Consider the following 22,106-nt stretch of genomic DNA (forward strand, 5'->3'; position numbering starts at 1 on the left):
GAGGGGCGGGGGGGGGGTAGGGAAGAGAGGGGCGGGGGGGATTGGGGTGAAAGGGAATAAGGGCTGGGGAATGTTTACTTAAAGCATCAAGATCAAGTCCTGTTCTGCAGACAGCATGTCTGCAGCGAGAGGCTTAATACGTGTTTGTGTGTGTGTGTGTGTGTTAGAGAGGTTGTGAAAGCAGGAAGCCTGACATGTTTGGCACTCGGGACACGTGCTCCCTGGATTGCAGCACACAAAGGGGTTTTGTTTAGTTTCTCTCTCCCTCGTTCTTTCTCTCCTTCACCCTCCTGCTCTCTACGTAGTGGTGGTGGTGGTACCAGGGATAAGTGGAGTTCAAGCATGCCATCTTGACCCGCATCTCTCTCTCTCTCCCCCCATCTCTCTGGGAAGGCTGCTGCTCACTGTCATGTCCGGGGACCAGCATACTCCGTGTGTGTGTGTGTGTGCTGCAGCAGCAGCAATCCCAGAAGCCATTAATAGAGGAACTGTCTAGTTTAATGGCAAGTATATGTGTGTGTGTGTGTTGCTGCAGCAGCAGCAATCCCAGAAGCCATTAATAGAGGAACTGTCTAGTTTAATGGCCAGTAGATGTGGTTGCTACAGTGTTTCAGCTGAGACCTGAAATGGCCCTTTCCCCTCGTCTGAGTTAGACTACCAGGAGGAAGGGAAAGACTGAGGGTAAGACCTGTAAAAGAGAGAAGGGGGGGGGGGGGAATGATCCATGAAGGAATGTTGAGCTGTGATTAGACCTTGGTCTCTGTGCAACACCGGCCCATCACAAGAGAGCCAGCACTCTCCCCATCTGATTGGACCGAGAGCCAGCACGCTCCCCGTCTGATTGGACCGAGAGCCAGCACGCTCCCCATCTGATTGGACCGAGAGCCAGCACGCTCCCCATCTGATTGGACCGAGAGCCAGCACGCTCCCCATCTGATTGGGCCACACACTTTTGATATGTATTTTCGGTTATGATTCCTGTTGTCATGTCTTTTTAAATTGCTGAGACCAATTTCCCATTGTGGGACAATGACGTCAACTACAACTACTACACATCTCCCACAGTCTGTCAGCCTAGGCCAGTCGGGTTCCTCTAAATTCTACAGATATATTAGCCCTGTGGTAGCAGCAGTCAACACTACAGAGAATATATTAGCTCTGTGGTAGTAGCAGTCAACACTACAGAGAATATATTAGCCCTGTGGTAGAAGCAGTCAACACTACAGATAATATATTAGCCCTGTGGTAGTAGCAGTCAACACTACAGATAATATATTAGCCCTGTGGTAGTAGCAGTCAACACTACAGATAATATATTAGCCCTGTGGTAGTAGCAGTCAACACTACAGAGAATATATTAGCCCTGTGGTAGTAGCAGTCAACACTACAGATAATATATTAGCCCTGTGGTAGTAGCAGTCAACACTACAGATAATATATTAGCCCTGTGGTAGTAGCAGTCAACACTACAGAGAATATATTAGCTCTGTGGTAGTAGCAGTCAACACTACAGATAATATATTAGCCCTGTGGTAGTAGCAGTCAACACTACAGATAATATATTAGCCCTGTGGTAGTAGCAGTCAACACTACAGATAATATATTAGCCCTGTGGTAGTAGCAGTCAACACTACAGATAATATATTAGCCCTGTGGTAGTAGCAGTCAACACTACAGATAATATATTAGCCCTGTGGTAGTAGCAGTCAACACTACAGAGAATATATTAGCCCTGTGGTAGTAGCAGTCAACACTACAGATAATATATTAGCCCTGTGGTAGTAGCAGTCAACACTACAGATAATATATTAGCCCTGTGGTAGTAGCAGTCAACACTACAGATAATATATTAGCCCTGTGGTAGTAGCAGTCAACACTACAGATAATATATTAGCCCTGTGGTAGTAGCAGTCAACACTACAGATAATATATTAGCCCTGTGGTAGTAGCAGTCAACACTACAGATAATATATTAGCCCTGTGGTAGTAGCAGTCAACACTACAGAGAATATATTAGCCCTGTGGTAGTAGCAGTCAACACTACAGATAATATATTAGCCCTGTGGTAGTAGCAGTCAACACTACAGATAATATATTAGCCCTGTGGTAGTAGCAGTCAACACTACAGATAATATATTAGCCCTGTGGTAGTAGCAGTCAACACTACAGATAATATATTAGCCCTGTGGTAGTAGCAGTCAACACTACAGAGAATATATTAGCCCTGTGGTAGCAGCAGATATCGTTTCAACGATATGATCTCCTGATACTGTTTTATTTTTACAATACAGCCTATTGATGTGTGTTAATTATCACATATACCTGATATTCAATAAGGATGGAAAAGGGGGAATCTGATCTGTGTCTCATGCTGATCTGCACACTGTGGTCGTTCTGTCATTAATGTCACAATGTACAAAATCAACATTTTAAGCATTTCTTGGACAATTACTCTTTTGGATGGTAATTTATGAGAACGTTTTGTGGAAACATGTTTTTCATTTCGCCCTGTTAAACAGACCAAAAAATTGGGAATCTGTATCGAACCCAAAAACCCTATATGGACGCTAGTCTAACTACACGTACTGTGTTAGTAGCAGAACACACTGACTACAGGCTTCTTCTCTTCAGGTTCCAGTCACCTCGGAGACCGTAACCACAGTAACCCATCGTGGTTACCATGTCCTTTGACCCTCCTCATTCTAGAGATATTTTGACAGTTGGTGACAGTTGATCTTCCACCTGCCTCACCAGAGCCTAGTAGTAGATATCAGCATGACGGCAGAGTGGAGGCGGGGCTGGGGGGGGGGAATGTGGTTTCCTTACGCGTGTGTCTGTGTTCGGCATGCGTCACACTGTTGCTTTACTGAGTAGGGGAACGCAGGGGAAGCGAAAGCACTGACGAACTCACACACACACACACACGTCTATGTGGTCAGCAGTATACCAGGTCAGATGGGTTATGTTAGATAGACTAGAGAATGTCATGTTGCTTCAGCTGGTTGTTGGGACAAGAGGACAGTATATTATTCCATCATTCTGGTCCATTCCACCCTAAAACATTCTATCAACCCTGGCCTAGTTCACCCTAAAACAATCTATCAATCCTGGTCTAGTCCACCCTAAAACATTCTATCAATCCTGGTCTAGTTCACCCTAGAACATTCTATCAACCCTGGCCTAGTCCACCCTAGAACATTCTATCAATCCTGGCCTAGTTCACCCTAAAACATTCTATCAACCCTGGCCTAGTCCACCCTAAAACAATCTATCAATCCTGGTCTAGTCCACCCTAAAACATTCTATCAATCCTGGTCTAGTTCACCCTAGAACATTCTATCAACCCTGGCCTAGTCCACCCTAGAACATTCTATCAATCCTGGCCTAGTTCACCCTAAAACATTCTATCAACCCTGGCCTAGTCCACCCTAAAACATTCTATCAATCCTGGCCTAGTTCACCCTAAAACATTCTATCAATCCTGGCCTAGTTCACCCTAAAACATTCTATCAACCCTGGCCTAGTCCACCCTAAAACATTCTATCAATCCTGGTCTAGTCCACCCTAAAACATTCTATCAATCCTGGTCTAGTTCACCCTAAAACATTCTATCAACCCTGGCCTAGTCCACCCTAAAACATTCTATCAATCCTGGCCTAGTTCACCCTAAAACATTCTATCAATCCTGGCCTAGTTCACCCTAAAACATTCTATCAACCCTGGCCTAGTCCACCCTAAAACATTCTATCAATCCTGGTCTAGTCCACCCTAAAACATTCTATCAATCCTGGTCTAGTCCACCCTAAAACATTCTATCAATCCTGGCCTAGTCCACCCTAAAACATTCTATCAATCCTGGCCTAGTCCACCCTAAAACATTCTATCAATCCTGGTCTAGTCCACCCTAAAACATTCTATCAATCCTGGTCTAGTCCACCCTAGAACATTCAATCAATCCTGCCCTAGTTCACCCTAGAACATTCTGTTATTTCATCCTGGTCTAGTCCACCCTAGAACATTATCATGCTGGTCTAGTCCACCCTAGAACATTCTGTTCCATCATGCCGGTCTTGTCCACCCTAGAACATTCTGTTGCAGCATGCTGGTCTAGTCCACCCTAGAACATTCTGTTTGTTGCAGCATGCTGGTCTAGTCCACCCTAGAACATTCTGTTGCAGCATGCTGGTCTAGTCCACCCTAGAACATTCTATCAATCCTGGTCTAGTCCACCCTAAAACATTCTATCAATCCTGGTCTAGTCCACCCTAAAACATTCTATCAATCCTGGTCTAGTCCACCCTAGAACATTCAATCAATCCTGCCCTAGTTCACCCTAGAACATTCTGTTATTTCATCCTGGTCTAGTCCACCCTAGAACATTATCATGCTGGTCTAGTCCACCCTAGAACATTCTGTTCCATCATGCCGGTCTTGTCCACCCTAGAACATTCTGTTGCAGCATGCTGGTCTAGTCCACCCTAGAACATTCTGTTTGTTGCAGCATGCTGGTCTAGTCCACCCTAGAACATTCTGTTGCAGCATGCTGGTCTAGTCCACCCTAGAACATTCTGTTGCAGCATGCTGGTCTAGTCCACCCTAGAACATTCTGTTGCAGCATGCTGGTCTAGTCCACCCTAGAACATTCTGTTGCAGCATGCTGGTCTAGTCCACCCTAGAACATTCTGTTTGTTGCAGCATGCTGGTCTAGTCCACCCTAGAACATTCTGTTGCAGCATGCTGGTCTAGTCCACCCTAGAACATTCTGTTGCAGCATGCTGGTCTAGTCCACCCTAGAACATTATATCATGCTGGTCTAGTCCACCCTAGAACATTCTGTTCCATCATGCTGGTCTAGTCCACCCTAGAACATTATATCATTCTGGGCTAGTCCACCCTAGAACATTCTGTTCCATCATGCTGGTCTTGTCCACCCTAGAACATTATATCATGCTGGTCTAGTCCACCCTAGAACATTATATCATGCTGGTCTAGTCCACCCTAGAACATTCTGTTCCATCATGCTGGTCTAGTCCACCCTAGAACATTATATCATTCTGGTCTAGTCCACCCTAGAACATTCTGTTCCATCATGCTGGTCTAGTCCACCCTAGAACATTATATCATTCTGGTCTAGTCCACCCTAGAACATTCTGTTCCATCATGCTGGTCTAGTCCACCCTAGAACATTATATCATTCTGGTCTAGTCCACCCTAGAACATTCTGTTCCATCATGCTGGTCTTGTCCACCCTAGAACATTCTGTTCCATCATGCTGGTCTTGTCCACCCTAGAACATTATATAATTCTGGTCTAGTCCACCCTAGAACATTCTGTTCCATCATGCTGGTCTTGTCCACCCTAGAACATTATATCATTCTGGGCTAGTCCACCCTAGAACATTCTGTTCCATCATGCTGGTCTAGTCCACCCTAGAACAATCTGTTCCATCATGCTGGTCTAGTCCACCCTAGAACATTCTGTTCCATCATGCTGGTCTAGTCCACCCTAGAACAATCTGTTCCATCATGCTGGTCTAGTCCACCCTAGAACATTCTGTTCCATCATGCTGGTCTAGTCCACCCTAGAACATTCTGTTCCATCATGCTGGTCTAGTCCACCCTAGAACATTCTGTTCCATCATGCTGGTCTAGTCCACCCTAGAACATTGTTATGTCATGCTGGTCTAGTCCATTCTAATTAATAACCACTTCTCAATGGATTCTACCTAATCAGTTTTCTTCCCCTTCGGTATTGGTTTGGCCCATGTGATTTTGGTGCCGCGGTGGTCTGCTCTGCTCAGTGGTGGTGGTCTGCTCTGCTCAGTGGTGGTGGTCTGCTCTGCTCAGTGGTGGTGGTCTGCTCTGCTCAGTGGTGGTGGTCTGCTCTGCTCAGCGGTGGTGGTCTGCTCTGCTCAGTGGTGGTGGTCTGCTCTGCTCAGTGGTGGTGGTCTGCTCTGCTCAGTGGCGGTGGTCTGCTCTGCTCAGTGGTGGTGGTCTGCTCTGCTCAGTGGCGGTGGTCTGCTCTGCTCAGTGCTGGTGGTCTGCTCTGCTCAGTGGCGGTGGTCTGCTCTGCTCAGTGCTGGTGGTCTGCTCTGCTCAGTGGCGGTGGTCTGCTCTGCTCAGTGCTGGTGGTCTGCTCTGCTCAGTGGCGGTGGTCTGCTCTGCTCAGTGCTGGTGGTCTGCTCTGCTCAGTGGCGGTGGTCTGCTCTGCTCAGTGGCGGTGGTCTGACTGGACGCTTAAATTATTTTGTGGAAACACTTCCATTAGGACTGTCTACACTGGTTTTACACTGCTTTAAACACTGTCTATGGGTTTTACACTACTTTAAACACAGTCTATGGGTTTTACACTGCTTTAAACACAGTCTATGGGTTTTACACTACTTTAAACACTGTCTATGGGTTTTACACTGCTTTAAACCCAGTCTATGGGTTCAAACACAGTCTATGGGTTTTACACTGCTTTAAACACAGTCTATGGGTTTTACACTACTTTAAACACTGTCTATGGGTTTTACACTGCTTTAAACACAGTCTATGGGTTTTACACTGCTTTAAACACTGTCTATGGGTTTTACACTTCTTTAAACACAGTCTATGGGTTTTACACTGCTTTAAACACAGTCTATGGGTTTTTACACTGCTTTAAACACAGTCTATGGGTTTTACACTGCTTTAAACACAGTCTATGGGTTTTACACTGCTTTAAACAGTCTATGGGTTTTACACTGCTTTAAACACAGTCTATGGGTTTTACACGGCTTTAAACACAGTCTATGGGTTTTACACTGCTTTAAACACAGTCTATGGGTTTTACACTGCTTTAAACACTGTCTATTGGTTTTACACTGCTTTAAACACAGTCTATGGGTTTTACACTGCTTTAAACACAGTCTATGGGTTAAAACACTGTCTATGGGTTTTACACTGCTTTAAACACTGTCTATGGGTTTTACACTGCTTTAAACACAGTCTATGGGTTCAAACACTGTCTATGGGTTTTACACTGCTTTAAACAGTCTATGGGTTTTACACTGCTTTAAACACAGTCTATGGGTTTTACACGGCTTAAAACACAGTCTATGGGTTTTACACGGCTTTAAACACAGTCTATGGGTTTTACACGGCTTAAAACACAGTCTATGGGTTTTACACTGCTTTAAACACAGTCTATGGGTTTTACACGGCTTAAAACACAGTCTATGGGTTTTACACTGCTTTAAACACAGTCTATGGGTTTTACACTGCTTTAAACAGTCTACACTGGTTTTACACTGCTTTAAACAGTCTACACTGGTTTTACACTGCTTTAAACACAGTCTATGGGTTTTACACTGCTTTAAACACAGTCTATGGGTTTTACACTGCTTTAAACACAGTCTATGGGTTTTACACTGCTTTAAACAGTCTATGGGTTTTACACTGCTTTAAACACAGTCTATGGGTTTTACACTGCTTTAAACACAGTCTATGGGTTTTACACTGCTTTAAACACTGTCTATGGGTTTTACACTGCTTTAAACACTGTCTATGGGTTTTACACGGCTTTAAACACTGTCTATGGGTTTAAACCCAGTCTATGGGTTTTACACTGCTTTAAATACTGTCTATGGGTTTAAACCCAGTCTATGGGTTTTACACTGCTTTAAACACAGTCTATGGGTTTTACACTACTTTAAACAATGTCTATGGGTTTTACACTGCTTTAAACACAGTCTATGGGTTTTACACGGCTTTAAACACTGTCTATGGGTTTAAACCCAGTCTATGGGTTTTACACTGCTTTAAATACTGTCTATGGGTTTAAACCCAGTCTATGGGTTTTACACTGCTTTAAACACAGTCTATGGGTTTTACACTGCTTTAAACACTGTCTATGGGTTTTACACTGCTTTAAACACAGTCTATGGGTTTTACACTGCTTTAAACACTGTATGGGTTTTACACTGCTTTAAACACAGTCTATGGGTTTTACACTGCTTTAAACACAGTCTATGGGTTTTACACTGCTTTAAACACAGTCTATGGGTTTTACACGGCTTTAAACACAGTCTATGGGTTTTACACTGCTTTAAACACAGTCTATGGGTTTAAACCCAGTCTATGGGTTTTACACTGCTTTAAATACTGTCTATGGGTTTTACACTGCTTTAAATACTGTCTATGGGTTTTACACTGCTTTAAACACAGTCTATGGGTTTTACACTGCTTTAAACACAGTCTATGGGTTTTACACTGCTTTAAACACAGTCTATGGGTTTAAACCCAGTCTATGGGTTTTACACTGCTTTAAACCCAGTCTATGGGTTTTACACTGCTTTAAACACTGTCTATGGGTTTTACACTGCTTTAAACACTGTCTATGGGTTTTACACTGCTTTAAACACAGTCTATGGGTTTTACACTGCTTTAAACACTGTCTATGGGTTTTACACTGCTTTAAACACTGTCTATGGGTTTTACACTGCTTTAAACACAGTCTATGGGTTTTACACTGCTTTAAACACTGTCTATGGGTTTTACACTACTTTAAACACTGTCTATGGGTTTTACACTGCTTTAAACACAGTCTATGGGTTTTACACTGCTTTAAACACAGTCTATGGGTTTTACACTGCTTTAAACCCAGTCTATGGGTTTTACACTGCTTTAAACACTGTCTATGGGTTTTACACTGCTTTAAACACTGTCTATGGGTTTTACACTGCTTTAAACACTGTCTATGGGTTTTACACTGCTTTAAACACTGTCTATGGGTTTTACACTGCTTTAAACACAGTCTATGGGTTTTACACTGCTTTAAACACTGTCTATGGATTTTACACTGCTTTAAACACAGTCTATGGGTTTTACACTGCTTTAAACACAGTCTATGGGTTTTGCACTGCTTTAAACACAGTCTATGGGTTTTACACTGCTTTAAACACTGTCTATGGGTTTTACACTGCTTTAAACACAGTCTATGGGTTTTACACTGCTTTAAACACAGTCTATGGGTTTTACACTGCTTTAAACACAGTCTATGGGTTTTACACTGCTTTAAACACAGTCTATGGGTTTAAACCCAGTCTATGGGTTTTACACTGCTTTAAACACTGTCTATGGGTTTAAACCCAGTCTATGGGTTTTACACTGCTTTAAATACTGTCTATGGGTTTAAACCCAGTCTATGGGTTTTACACTGCTTTAAATACTGTCTATGGGTTTTACACTGCTTTAAACACAGTCTATGGGTTTTACACTGCTTTAAACACAGTCTATGGGTTTTGCACTGCTTTAAACACAGTCTATGGGTTTTACACTGCTTTAAATACTGTCTATGGGTTTTACACTGCTTTAAACACAGTCTATGGGTTTTACACTGCTTTAAACACAGTCTATGGGTTTTGCACTGCTTTAAACACAGTCTATGGGTTTTACACTGCTTTAAACACTATGGGTTTTACACTGCTTTAAACACAGTCTATGGGTTTTACACTACTTTAAACACTGTCTATGGGTTTTACACTGCTTTAAACACTGTCTATGGGTTTTACACTGCTTTAAACACAGTCTATGGGTTTTACACTGCTTTAAACACAGTCTATGGGTTTAAACCCAGTCTATGGGTTTTACACTGCTTTAAATACTGTCTATGGGTTTTACACTGCTTTAAATACTGTCTATGGGTTTTACACTGCTTTAAACACAGTCTATGGGTTTTACACTGCTTTAAACACAGTCTATGGGTTTTACACTGCTTTAAACACAGTCTATGGGTTTAAACCCAGTCTATGGGTTTTACACTGCTTTAAACCCAGTCTATGGGTTTTACACTGCTTTAAACACTGTCTATGGGTTTTACACTGCTTTAAACACTGTCTATGGGTTTTACACTGCTTTAAACACTGTCTATGGGTTTTACACTGCTTTAAACACAGTCTATGGGTTTTACACTGCTTTAAACACTGTCTATGGGTTTTACACTGCTTTAAACACAGTCTATGGGTTTTACACTGCTTTAAACACTGTCTATGGGTTTTACACTACTTTAAACACTGTCTATGGGTTTTACACTGCTTTAAACACAGTCTATGGGTTTTACACTGCTTTAAACACAGTCTATGGGTTTTACACTGCTTTAAACCCAGTCTATGGGTTTTACACTGCTTTAAACACTGTCTATGGGTTTTACACTGCTTTAAACACTGTCTATGGGTTTTACACTGCTTTAAACACAGTCTATGGGTTTTACACTGCTTTAAACACTGTCTATGGATTTTACACTGCTTTAAACACAGTCTATGGGTTTTACACTGCTTTAAACACTGTCTATGGGTTTTACACTACTTTAAACACTGTCTATGGGTTTTACACTGCTTTAAACACAGTCTATGGGTTTTACACGGCTTTAAACACAGTCTATGGGTTTTACACTGCTTTAAATACTGTCTATGGGTTTTACACTGCTTTAAATACTGTCTATGGGTTTTACACTGCTTTAAATACTGTCTATGGGTTTTACACTGCTTTAAACACAGTCTATGGGTTTTACACTGCTTTAAACACAGTCTATGGGTTTTACACTGCTTTAAACACAGTCTATGGGTTTAAACCCAGTCTATGGGTTTTACACTGCTTTAAACCCAGTCTATGGGTTTTACACTGCTTTAAACACTGTCTATGGGTTTTACACTGCTTTAAACACTGTCTATGGGTTTTACACTGCTTTAAACACTGTCTATGGGTTTTACACTGCTTTAAACACAGTCTATGGGTTTTACACTGCTTTAAACACTGTCTATGGATTTTACACTGCTTTAAACACAGTCTATGGGTTTTACACTGCTTTAAACACTGTCTATGGGTTTTACACTACTTTAAACACTGTCTATGGGTTTTACACTGCTTTAAACACTGTCTATGGGTTTTACACTGCTTTAAACACTGTCTATGGGTTTTACACTGCTTTAAACACTGTCTATGGGTTTTACACTGCTTTAAACACAGTCTATGGGTTTTACACTGCTTTAAACACTGTCTATGGATTTTACACTGCTTTAAACACAGTCTATGGGTTTTACACTGCTTTAAACACTGTCTATGGGTTTTACACTACTTTAAACACTGTCTATGGGTTTTACACTGCTTTAAACACAGTCTATGGGTTTTACACGGCTTTAAACACTGTCTATGGGTTTAAACCCAGTCTATGGGTTTTACACTGCTTTAAATACTGTCTATGGGTTTAAACCCAGTCTATGGGTTTTACACTGCTTTAAACACAGTCTATGGGTTTAAACCCAGTCTATGGGTTTTACACTGCTTTAAATACTGTCTATGGGTTTAAACCCAGTCTATGGGTTTTACACTGCTTTAAATACTGTCTATGGGTTTAAACCCAGTCTATGGGTTTGAACACAGTCTATGGGTTTTACACTACTTTAAACACTGAGTTTTGATACTCTCTCCCTCTCTCACTCTTCATCATTCAATCTTTTTCTCTCGCTCTTTATTATTTTATTGTTGTTCGTAGATAATCACAGGACAGACGTGCAGCGTCTGTCTCACATTCAAATTCTCAAAGCTTTATTTGATTTGGCAGGTTGTCAACAAACCTGCAGCCTGACAGTTGATGGCAGTTACATTCAAATAAGACTTAAGTTGTTCTCAGGAAAGGAGAGAGACTGTCGTCATCTGATAATTAGCTGATGGTAATAATGACTTTATTAACCATTTAGGAAGCAGAAATAGGCCTTTTAAAACACCTCCTGTTTTAGCTCTTAGAAAGTATCAGTCGCTTATTCTGGAAACTATTTCTGTATATCCGTGTTCGTTCTATGTATGTCAATAGATCATCTCCATGACTGAAGCCTCGAGGTTGTAACCACAGCAGAAGTCTGGGGGGGGGGGGGTCTTTTCCCCCCATGTTGTGTATGAGTCACACAAGAGACTTGAACAGTTTCCGGTGACAGGGTGGAACCCCGAGTGGGATGATTAACATTGGAACTGAGTGATTTGTGACTTGGATGTGGTTTCCCACTTGCCCCTGGATGCTAATCTAAAGCCACGGTCTAACACTACCTAGTCCTTCTGGTCGTAGTTGCCCCCCCCCCACTCTGGTTTCACAGCTCCTCACATGCCCCCCCATGTTAGCCCAAAATAGAAAGTCCCACAGGTGTAGTTGTGTGGGAGGAGGGGGGTTTCCCCTTAGAATAGAATGTGTTGTGATCTATGGCTCTTTAGGGGGGGGGGGGTCGTCTGTCTACTCCTCCCCTCGCCTTGTATCCTGCTGCTAGTGGTGCCTCTGGTTTCAGCCTCCTCCTGGGGGTTATGGCATCGTGCTAGTAGTGGTGCCTCTGGTTTCAGCCTCCTCCCGGGGTTATGGCATCGTGGTAGTGGTACTTCTGTGGTTTCAGCCTCCTCCTGGGGGTTATGGCATCGTGGTAGTGGTACTTCTGGTTTGAGCCTCCTCCTGGAGGTTATGGCATCGTGCTATGGGGTTATGGCATCGTGCTATGGGGTTATGGCATCGTGCTATGGGGTTATGGCATCGTGCTAGTGGTACTTCTGTGGTTTCAGCCTACTCCTGGGGTTATGGCATCGTGCTAGTGGTACTTCTGGTTTGAGACTCCTCCTGGGGGTTATGGCATTGTGGTAGTGGTGCCTCTAGTTTCAGCCTCCTCCTGGGGGTTATGGCATTGTGGTAGTGTTACCTCTGGTTTCAGCCTCCTCCTGGGGGTTAAGGCATCGTGGTAGTGGTACTTCTGGTTTGAGACTCCTCCTGGGGGTTATGGCATTGTGGTAGTGGTGCCTCTAGTTTCAGCCTCCTCCTGGGGGTTATGGCATTGTGGTAGTGTTACCTCTGGTTTCAGCCTCCTCCTGGGGGTTAAGGCATCGTGGTAGTGGTGCCTCTGTCGTTTCAGCCTTCTCCTGGGGGTTTTGGCATCGTGCTAGTAGTGGTACCTCTGGTTTCAGCCTCCTCCTGGGGGTTAAGGCATCGTGGTAGTAGTGGTACCTCTGTGGTTTCAGCCTCCTCCTGGGGGTTATGGCATCGTGGTAGTGTTACCTCTGGTTTCAGCCTCCTCCTGGGGGTTAAGGCATCGTGGTAGTGGTGCCTCTGTCGTTTCAGCCTTCTCCTGGGGGTTTTGGCATCGTGCTAGTAGTGGTACTTCTGGTTTCAGCCTCCTCCTGGGGGTTAAGGCATCGTGGTAGTGGTGCCTGTAGTTTCAGCCTCCTCCTGGGGGTTAAGGCATCGTGGTAGTAGTGGTACCTCTCTGGTTTGAGCCTCCTCCTGGGGGTTATGGCATCGTGCTAGTAGTGGTACCTCTGTGGTTTCACAGCTGTTCTGTGTGCATGTGGTATTCTCAAGGCCACAGCTTGGTTTCTCTTTCTGTCTTTCTCGCTCTCCTTTCTTGCGTACACCACACACACACACACACACACACACACACACACACACACACACACACACACACACACACACACACACTTAGCCTAAACAGACACACACAAACACCTTCTGTTTGTTCTGTTCTGTGTCTGCTGCTACCTGAGCAGCGTGTTACTCAGGGTTTCATTTATAGATGCTGTTTGTGTGTGTGTGTGTTTGTTCTGAGATCTCTGCATTTCCTGTTCAGTCCGGCGGGCGCAGGAAGCGAGTGTCGCCTCATTGCCTTGATTTTCAGGCAGCGCTGCGCGTGAGAGTCAGAGGTCAACACACTTGTCTTCCTGTTTTTAAAGGAGTCCTTGGCCTTTTCACATCCACCCACACAACACTACTTTTGATTCACTTTTAATATGAATAACATGACCTCTGTAGTACGTGTGCTTGAACTCTGAATAACTGAACCAATCTGACATGTTCTCCGCTCTCCCCTCTCCTCTCCCAGGGGGAGTCTGTAAAGTATTTCCTGGATCATTTGGAAAAGCTGGGACAGCCGGTAAGTCCCACCCATCTCTTATGCATCTATACACTACTGCTGATGAAGTAACAGTCAGAATGAAAAGAGAAGTGAAGCCGTCCCCCTCTCTCTCTCCTCCCTCTGTGGTTCTATCCATCTCCTCACATATCTCCCATCTCTCTCTGAGATGTCAGGGTGTGCTACCAGTGAAGGCCTGATCTCCTTCTGACTAAAGAGGGGGAAACCGACCTCTCTCTCTCTCTAGTCTTTCTCAACTTTTCTCCCTGTTCTTCACGGGCAGTGCAGAGGAATGGAATGAGGAGTGTAACTCTGTATCTCTGGCTGGTATCCTGATAGTGACTTCACTGATGGCTTTTCCAGTGCAGCCTGATCTTTGATGTCACAGCGTCTAGAATGGCAGGAATCCTCCTCTGGAATGGAACACATACAACACACACATACAACACACACATACAACACACACATACAACACACACACACATACAACACACACACACACACATACAACACACACACACATACAACACACACACACATACAACACACACACACACATACAACACACACACACATACAACACACACACACATACAACACACACACACACACACATACACATACAACACACATACAACACACACATACAACACATACAACACATACAACACATACAACACATACAACACACACATACACATACAACACACACATACACATACAACACACACATACAACACATACAACACACATACAACACATACAACACACACATACAACACATACAACACACACACATACAACACATACAACACACACATACACAACACATACACATACACAACACATACACAACACACACACCTACAACACACACACATACAACACATACAAGTTTGTAATGATCTCCTTCCTTCAGTTTGTAGTGATCTCCTTCCTTCCTTCAGTTTGTAATGATCTCCTTCCTTCAGTTTGTAATGATCTCCTTCCTTCAGTTTGTAATGATCTCCTTCCTTCCTTCAGTTTAAAGATCTCTTTCCTTCCTTCCTTCCTTCAGTTTGTAATGATCTCCTTCCTTCCTTCAGTTTGTAATGATCTCCTTCCTTCAGTTTGTAATGATCTCCTTCCTTCCTTCAGTTTGTAATGATCTCCTTCCTTCAGTTTGTAATGATCTCCTTCCTTCCTTCAGTTTGTAATGATCTCCTTCCTTCAGTTTGTAATGATCTCCTCCCTTCCTTCAGTTTGTAATGATCTCCTCCCTTCCTTCAGTTTGTAATGATCTCCTCCCTTCCTTCAGTTTGTAATGATCTCCTCCCTTCCTTCAGTTTGTAATGATCTCCTTCCTTCCTTCAGTTTGTAATGATCTCCTTCCTTCCTTCAGTTTGTAATGATCTCCTTCCTTCCTTCAGTTTGTAATGATCTCCTTCCTTCAGTTTGTAATGATCTCCTTCCTTCCTTCAGTTTGTAATGATCTCCTTCCTTCAGTTTGTAATGATCTCCTTCCTTCAGTTTGTAATGATCTCCTTCCTTCAGTTTGTAATGATCTCCTTCCTTCAGTTTGTAATGATCTCCTTCCTTCAGTTTGTAATGATCTCCTCCCTTCCTTCAGTTTGTAATGATCTCCTTCCTTCCTTCAGTTTGTAATGATCTCCTCCCTTCCTTCAGTTTGTAATGATCTCCTCCCTTCCTTCAGTTTGTAATGATCTCCTTCCTTCCTTCAGTTTGTAATGATCTCCTTCCTTCAGTTTGTAATGATCTCCTTCCTTCAGTTTGTAAAGATCTCCTTCCTTCCTTCAGTTTAAAGATCTCTTTCCTTCCTTCAGTTTAAAGATCTCTTTCCTTCCTTCCTTCCTTCAGTTTGTAATGATCTCCTTCCTTCCTTCAGTTTGTAATGATCTCCTTCCTTCAGTTTGTAATGATCTCCTTCCTTCAGTTTGTAATGATCTCCTTCCTTCAGTTTGTAATGATCTCCTTCCTTTAGTTTGTAATGATCTCCTTCCTTCAGTTTGTAATGATCTCCTTCCTTCAGTTTGTAATGATCTCCTTCCTTCAGTTTGTAATGATCTCCTTCCTTCAGTTTGTAATGATCTCCTTCCTTCAGTTTGTAATGATCTCCTTCCTTCAGTTTGTAATGATCTCCTTCCTTCAGTTTGTAATGATCTCCTCCCTTCCTTCAGTTTGTAATGATCTCCTCCCTTCAGTTTGTAATGATCTCCTCCCTTCAGTTTGTAATGATCTCCTCCCTTCAGTTTGTAATGATCTCCTTCCTTCCTTCAGTTTGTAATGATCTCCTTCCTTCCTTCAGTTTGTAATGATCTCCTCCCTTCCTTCAGTTTGTAATGATCTCCTCCCTTCCTTCAGTTTGTAATGATCTCCTCCCTTCCTTCAGTTTGTAATGATCTCCTCCCTTCCTTCAGTTTGTAATGATCTCCTCCCTTCCTTCAGTTTGTAATGATCTCCTCCCTTCCTTCAGTTTGTAATGATCTCCTCCCTTCCTTCAGTTTGTAATGATCTCCTCCCTTCCTTCAGTTTGTAATGATCTCCTTCCTTCCTTCAGTTTGTAATGATCTCCTTCCTTCCTTCAGTTTGTAATGATCTCCTTCCTTCAGTTTGTAATGATCTCCTTCCTTCCTTCAGTTTGTAATGATCTCCTTCCTTCCTTCAGTTTGTAATGATCTCCTTCCTTCCTTCAGTTTGTAATGATCTCCTTCCTTCCTTCAGTTTGTAATGATCTCCTTCCTTCCTTCAGTTTGTAATGATCTCCTTCCTTCCTTCAGTTTGTAATGATCTCCTTCCTTCCTTCAGTTTGTAATGATCTCCTTCCTTCCTTCAGTTTGTAATGATCTCCTTCCTTCCTTCAGTTTGTAATGATCTCCTTCCTTCCTTCAGTTTGTAATGATCTCCTTCCTTCAGTTTGTAATGATCTCCTTCCTTCCTTCAGTTTGTAATGATCTCCTCCCTTCCTTCAGTTTGTAATGATCTCCTTCCTTCCTTCAGTTTGTAATGATCTCCTCCCTTCCTTCAGTTTGTAATGATCTCCTTCCTTCCTTCAGTTTGTAATGATCTCCTTCCTTCCTTCAGTTTGTAATGATCTCCTTCCTTCCTTCAGTTTGTAATGATCTCCTTCCTTCAGTTTGTAAAGATCTCCTTCCTTCCTTCAGTTTAAAAATCTCTTTCCTTCCTTCAGTTTAAAGATCTCTTTCCTTCCTTCCTTCCTTCCTTCAGTTTAAAGATCTCCTTCCTACAACACATACAACACACACATACAACACATACAACACACACATACAACACATACAACACACACATACAACACATACAACACACACACATACAACACATACAACACACACATACACAACACATACACATACACAACACATACACAACACACACACATACAACACACAATACACATACAATACACATACAACACACACACATACAACACATACAAGTTTGTAATGATCTCCTTCCTTCAGTTTGTAATCATCTCCTTCCTTCCTTCAGTTTGTAATGATCTCCTTCCTTCAGTTTGTAATGATCTCCTTCCTTCCTTCAGTTTGTAATGATCTCCTTCCTTCAGTTTGTAATGATCTCCTTCCTTCAGTTGTAATGATCTCCTTCCTTCAGTTTGTAATGATCTCCTCCCTTCCTTCAGTTTGTAATGATCTCCTCCCTTCCTTCAGTTTGTAATGATCTCCTCCCTTCCTTCAGTTTGTAATGATCTCCTTCCTTCAGTTTGTAATGATCTCCTTCCTTCCTTCAGTTTGTAATGATCTCCTTCCTTCCTTCAGTTTGTAATGATCTCCTTCCTTCAGTTTGTAATGATCTCCTTCCTTCCTTCAGTTTGTAATGATCTCCTTCCTTCCTTCAGTTTGTAATGATCTCCTTCCTTCCTTCAGTTTGTAATGATCTCCTTCCTTCAGTTTGTAATGATCTCCTCCCTTCCTTCAGTTTGTAATGATCTCCTCCCTTCCTTCAGTTTGTAATGATCTCCTCCCTTCCTTCAGTTTGTAATGATCTCCTCCCTTCCTTCAGTTTGTAATGATCTCCTCCCTTCCTTCAGTTTGTAATGATCTCCTCCCTTCCTTCAGTTTGTAATGATCTCCTCCCTTCCTTCAGTTTGTAATGATCTCCTCCCTTCCTTCAGTTTGTAATGATCTCCTCCCTTCCTTCAGTTTGTAATGATCTCCTTCCTTCCTTCAGTTTGTAATGATCTCCTTCCTTCCTTCAGTTTGTAATGATCTCCTTCCTTCCTTCAGTTTGTAATGATCTCCTTCCTTCCTTCAGTTTGTAATGATCTCCTTCCTTCCTTCAGTTTGTAATGATCTCCTTCCTTCCTTCAGTTTGTAATGATCTCCTTCCTTCCTTCAGTTTGTAATGATCTCCTTCCTTCAGTTTGTAATGATCTCCTTCCTTCAGTTTGTAATGATCTCCTTCCTTCAGTTTGTAATGATCTCCTTCCTTCAGTTTGTAATGATCTCCTTCCTTCAGTTTGTAATGATCTCCTTCCTTCAGTTTGTAATGATCTCCTTCCTTCAGTTTGTAATGATCTCCTTCCTTCAGTTTGTAATGATCTCCTCCCTTCCTTCAGTTTGTAATGATCTCCTTCCTTCCTTCAGTTTGTAATGATCTCCTCCCTTCCTTCAGTTTGTAATGATCTCCTTCCTTCCTTCAGTTTGTAATGATCTCCTTCCTTCAGTTTGTAATGATCTCCTTCCTTCAGTTTGTAAAGATCTCCTTCCTTCCTTCAGTTTAAAGATCTCTTTCCTTCCTTCAGTTTAAAGATCTCTTTCCTTCCTTCCTTCCTTCCTTCAGTTTGTAAAGATCTCCTTCCTTCCTTCAGTTTGTAAAGATCTCCTTCCTTCCTTCCTTCAGTTTAAAGATCTCCTTCCTTCCTTCAGTTTGTAAACATCTCCTTCCTTCCTTCCTTCCTTCCTTCCTTCCTTCCTTCTTTCCTTCCTTCCGTTTAAAGATCTCTTTCCTTCCTTCCTTCAGTTTGTAAAGATCTTGTTTTATGTCCAATTTGTTCTCATGTTTTCTTTTTGGTCTTGTCTCATTCGTTCCTTCTGCGCTGTATGCACCTTCCCATTTACACACACACACGAAGCCCCTCCCCCTGTCACTCACACGCCAAGCCCCTCCCCCTGTCACTCACACGCCAAGCCCCTCCCCCTGTCACTCACACACCAAGCATCCTCCCCCTGTCACTCACACACCAAGCCCCTCCCCCTCACACACCAAGCCCCTCCCCCTGCCACTCACACACCAAGCCCCTCCCCCTGTCACTCACGACAACGAAGATGAGAGATCAATTCTCTGACAAGCGGTTTCCCCTCCCTATTTCCATTTGAGGTTTGGTCCAACAGAATGGGTCATATGGACACCACAACACACGGAGACATTATTATACTGCAATAGAGGAGAAGTTAACCTTTTCTAATGAAACCCTGTTTATGTCTCAACTCCTCAGATTGAGAGCAGAGCAGACACTACTACAACAGGAGTATCAATGAACGTGGATTCTGGGAAATTAATTCTCAGTTTGTCTCGCGCTGCATTCGGGTACCGCTAGCAGCATCTTAACCAGACTGTTATACTAGCAGCATCTTAACCAGCCTGTTAGCTGTCTAGTCTGTTATACTAGCAGTCTAGTCTGTTATACTAGCAGTCTAGTCTGTTATACTAGCAGTCTAGTCTGTTATACTAGCAGTCTAGTCTGTTATACTAGCTGTCTAGTCTGTTATACTAGCTGTCTAGTCTGTTATACTAGCTGTCTAGTCTGTTATACTAGCTGTCTAGTCTGTTATATAATACTACTAGCAGCATCTTAACCAGACTGTTATACTAGCTGTCTAGTCTGTTATACTAGCTGTCTAGTCTGTTATATAATACTACTAGCAGCATCTTAGCCAGTCTGTTATACTAGCTGTCTAGTCTGTTATATAATACTACTAGCAGCATCTTAGCCAGACTGTTATACTAGCTGTCTAGTCTGTTATATAATACTACTAGCAGCATCTTAGCCAGACTGTTATACTAGCTGTCTAGTCTGTTATACTAGCTGTCTAGTCTGTTATACTAGCTGTCTGGTCTGTTATACTAGCTGTCTGGTCTGTTATACTAGCTGTCTAGTCTGTTATACTAGCTGTCTAGTCTGTTATACTAGCTGTCTAGTCTGTTATACTAGCAGTCTAGTCTGTTATACTAGCCGTCTGGTCTGTTATACTAGCTGTCTGGTCTGTTATACTAGCTGTCTGGTCTGTTATACTAGCAGTCTAGTCTGTTATACTAGCAGTCTAGTCTGTTATACTAGCTGTCTGGTCTGTTATACTAGCTGTCTAGTCTGTTATACTAGCTGTCTAGTCTGTTATACTAGCAGTCTAGTCTGTTATACTAGCAGTCTAGTCTGTTATACTAGCAGTCTAGTCTGTTATACTAGCAGTCTAGTCTGTTATACTAGCAGTCTAGTCTGTTATACTAGCAGTCTAGTCTGTTATACTAGCTGTCTAGTCTGTTATACTAGCTGTCTAGTCTGTTATACTAGCTGTCTAGTCTGTTATACTAGCTGTCTAGTCTGTTATACTAGCTGTCTAGTCTGTTATACTAGCAGTCTAGTCTGTTATACTAGCAGTCTAGTCTGTTATACTAGCAGTCTAGTCTGTTATACTAGCAGTCTAGTCTGTTATACTAGCTGTCTAGTCTGTTATACTAGCTGTCTAGTCTGTTATATAATACCACTAGCAGCATCTTAACCAGACTGTTATACTAGCTGTCTGGTCTGTTATACTAGCAGTCTAGTCTGTTATACTAGCTGTCTAGTCTGTTATACTAGCTGTCTAGTCTGTTATACTAGCTGTCTAGTCTGTTATACTAGCAGTCTAGTCTGTTATACTAGCTGTCTAGTCTGTTATACTAGCAGTCTAGTCTGTTATACTAGCAGTCTAGTCTGTTATACTAGCTGTCTAGTCTGTTATACTAGCTGTCTAGTCTGTTATACTAGCTGTCTAGTCTGTTATACTAGCTGTCTAGTCTGTTATACTAGCAGTCTAGTCTGTTATACTAGCAGTCTAGTCTGTTATACTAGCAGTCTAGTCTGTTATACTAGCAGTCTAGTCTGTTATACTAGCAGTCTAGTCTGTTATACTAGCTGTCTAGTCTGTTATACTAGCTGTCTAGTCTGTTATATAATACCACTAGCAGCATCTTAACCAGACTGTTATACTAGCTGTCTGGTCTGTTATACTAGCAGTCTAGTCTGTTATACTAGCTGTCTAGTCTGTTATACTAGCTGTCTAGTCTGTTATACTAGCTGTCTAGTCTGTTATACTAGCTGTCTAGTCTGTTATACTAGCAGTCTAGTCTGTTATACTAGCAGTCTAGTCTGTTATACTAGCAGTCTAGTCTGTTATACTAGCAGTCTAGTCTGTTATACTAGCTGTCTAGTCTGTTATACTAGCTGTCTAGTCTGTTATATAATACCACTAGCAGCATCTTAACCAGACTGTTATACTAGCTGTCTGGTCTGTTATACTAGCAGTCTAGTCTGTTATACTAGCTGTCTAGTCTGTTATACTAGCTGTCTAGTCTGTTATACTAGCTGTCTAGTCTGTTATACTAGCAGTCTAGTCTGTTATACTAGCTGTCTAGTCTGTTATACTAGCTGTCTAGTCTGTTATACTAGCAGTCTAGTCTGTTATACTAGCCGTCTGGTCTGTTATACTAGCTGTCTGGTCTGTTATACTAGCTGTCTGGTCTGTTATACTAGCAGTCTAGTCTGTTATACTAGCAGTCTAGTCTGTTATACTAGCTGTCTGGTCTGTTATACTAGCTGTCTAGTCTGTTATACTAGCAGTCTAGTCTGTTATACTAGCAGTCTAGTCTGTTATACTAGCAGTCTAGTCTGTTATACTAGCAGTCTAGTCTGTTATACTAGCAGTCTAGTCTGTTATACTAGCAGTCTAGTCTGTTATACTAGCTGTCTAGTCTGTTATACTAGCTGTCTAGTCTGTTATACTAGCTGTCTAGTCTGTTATACTAGCTGTCTAGTCTGTTATACTAGCAGTCTAGTCTGTTATACTAGCAGTCTAGTCTGTTATACTAGCAGTCTAGTCTGTTATACTAGCAGTCTAGTCTGTTATACTAGCTGTCTAGTCTGTTATACTAGCTGTCTAGTCTGTTATATAATACCACTAGCAGCATC

At 42.2% G+C, this 22,106-nt stretch overlaps 1 protein-coding gene across 1 annotated transcript in view; it reads left to right on the forward strand.

Annotated features, from left to right (window-relative positions):
• Positions 1–22,106, forward strand: part of gna13b (G protein subunit alpha 13b) — a 48,644-nt gene that overhangs the window by 17,954 nt on the left and 8,584 nt on the right. The window contains exon 3 of the mRNA XM_036942031.2: positions 13,871–13,921. Coding sequence (XP_036797926.1) covers positions 13,871–13,921 — 51 coding nt within the window. The remainder of the gene's footprint in view (positions 1–13,870; positions 13,922–22,106) is intronic.

Source organism: Oncorhynchus mykiss, chromosome 13, assembly GCF_057628025.1.
Source record: "Oncorhynchus mykiss isolate SJ-2025 chromosome 13, ASM5762802v1, whole genome shotgun sequence".
In the NCBI taxonomy this organism is placed as follows: Eukaryota; Metazoa; Chordata; class Actinopteri; order Salmoniformes; family Salmonidae; genus Oncorhynchus; species Oncorhynchus mykiss.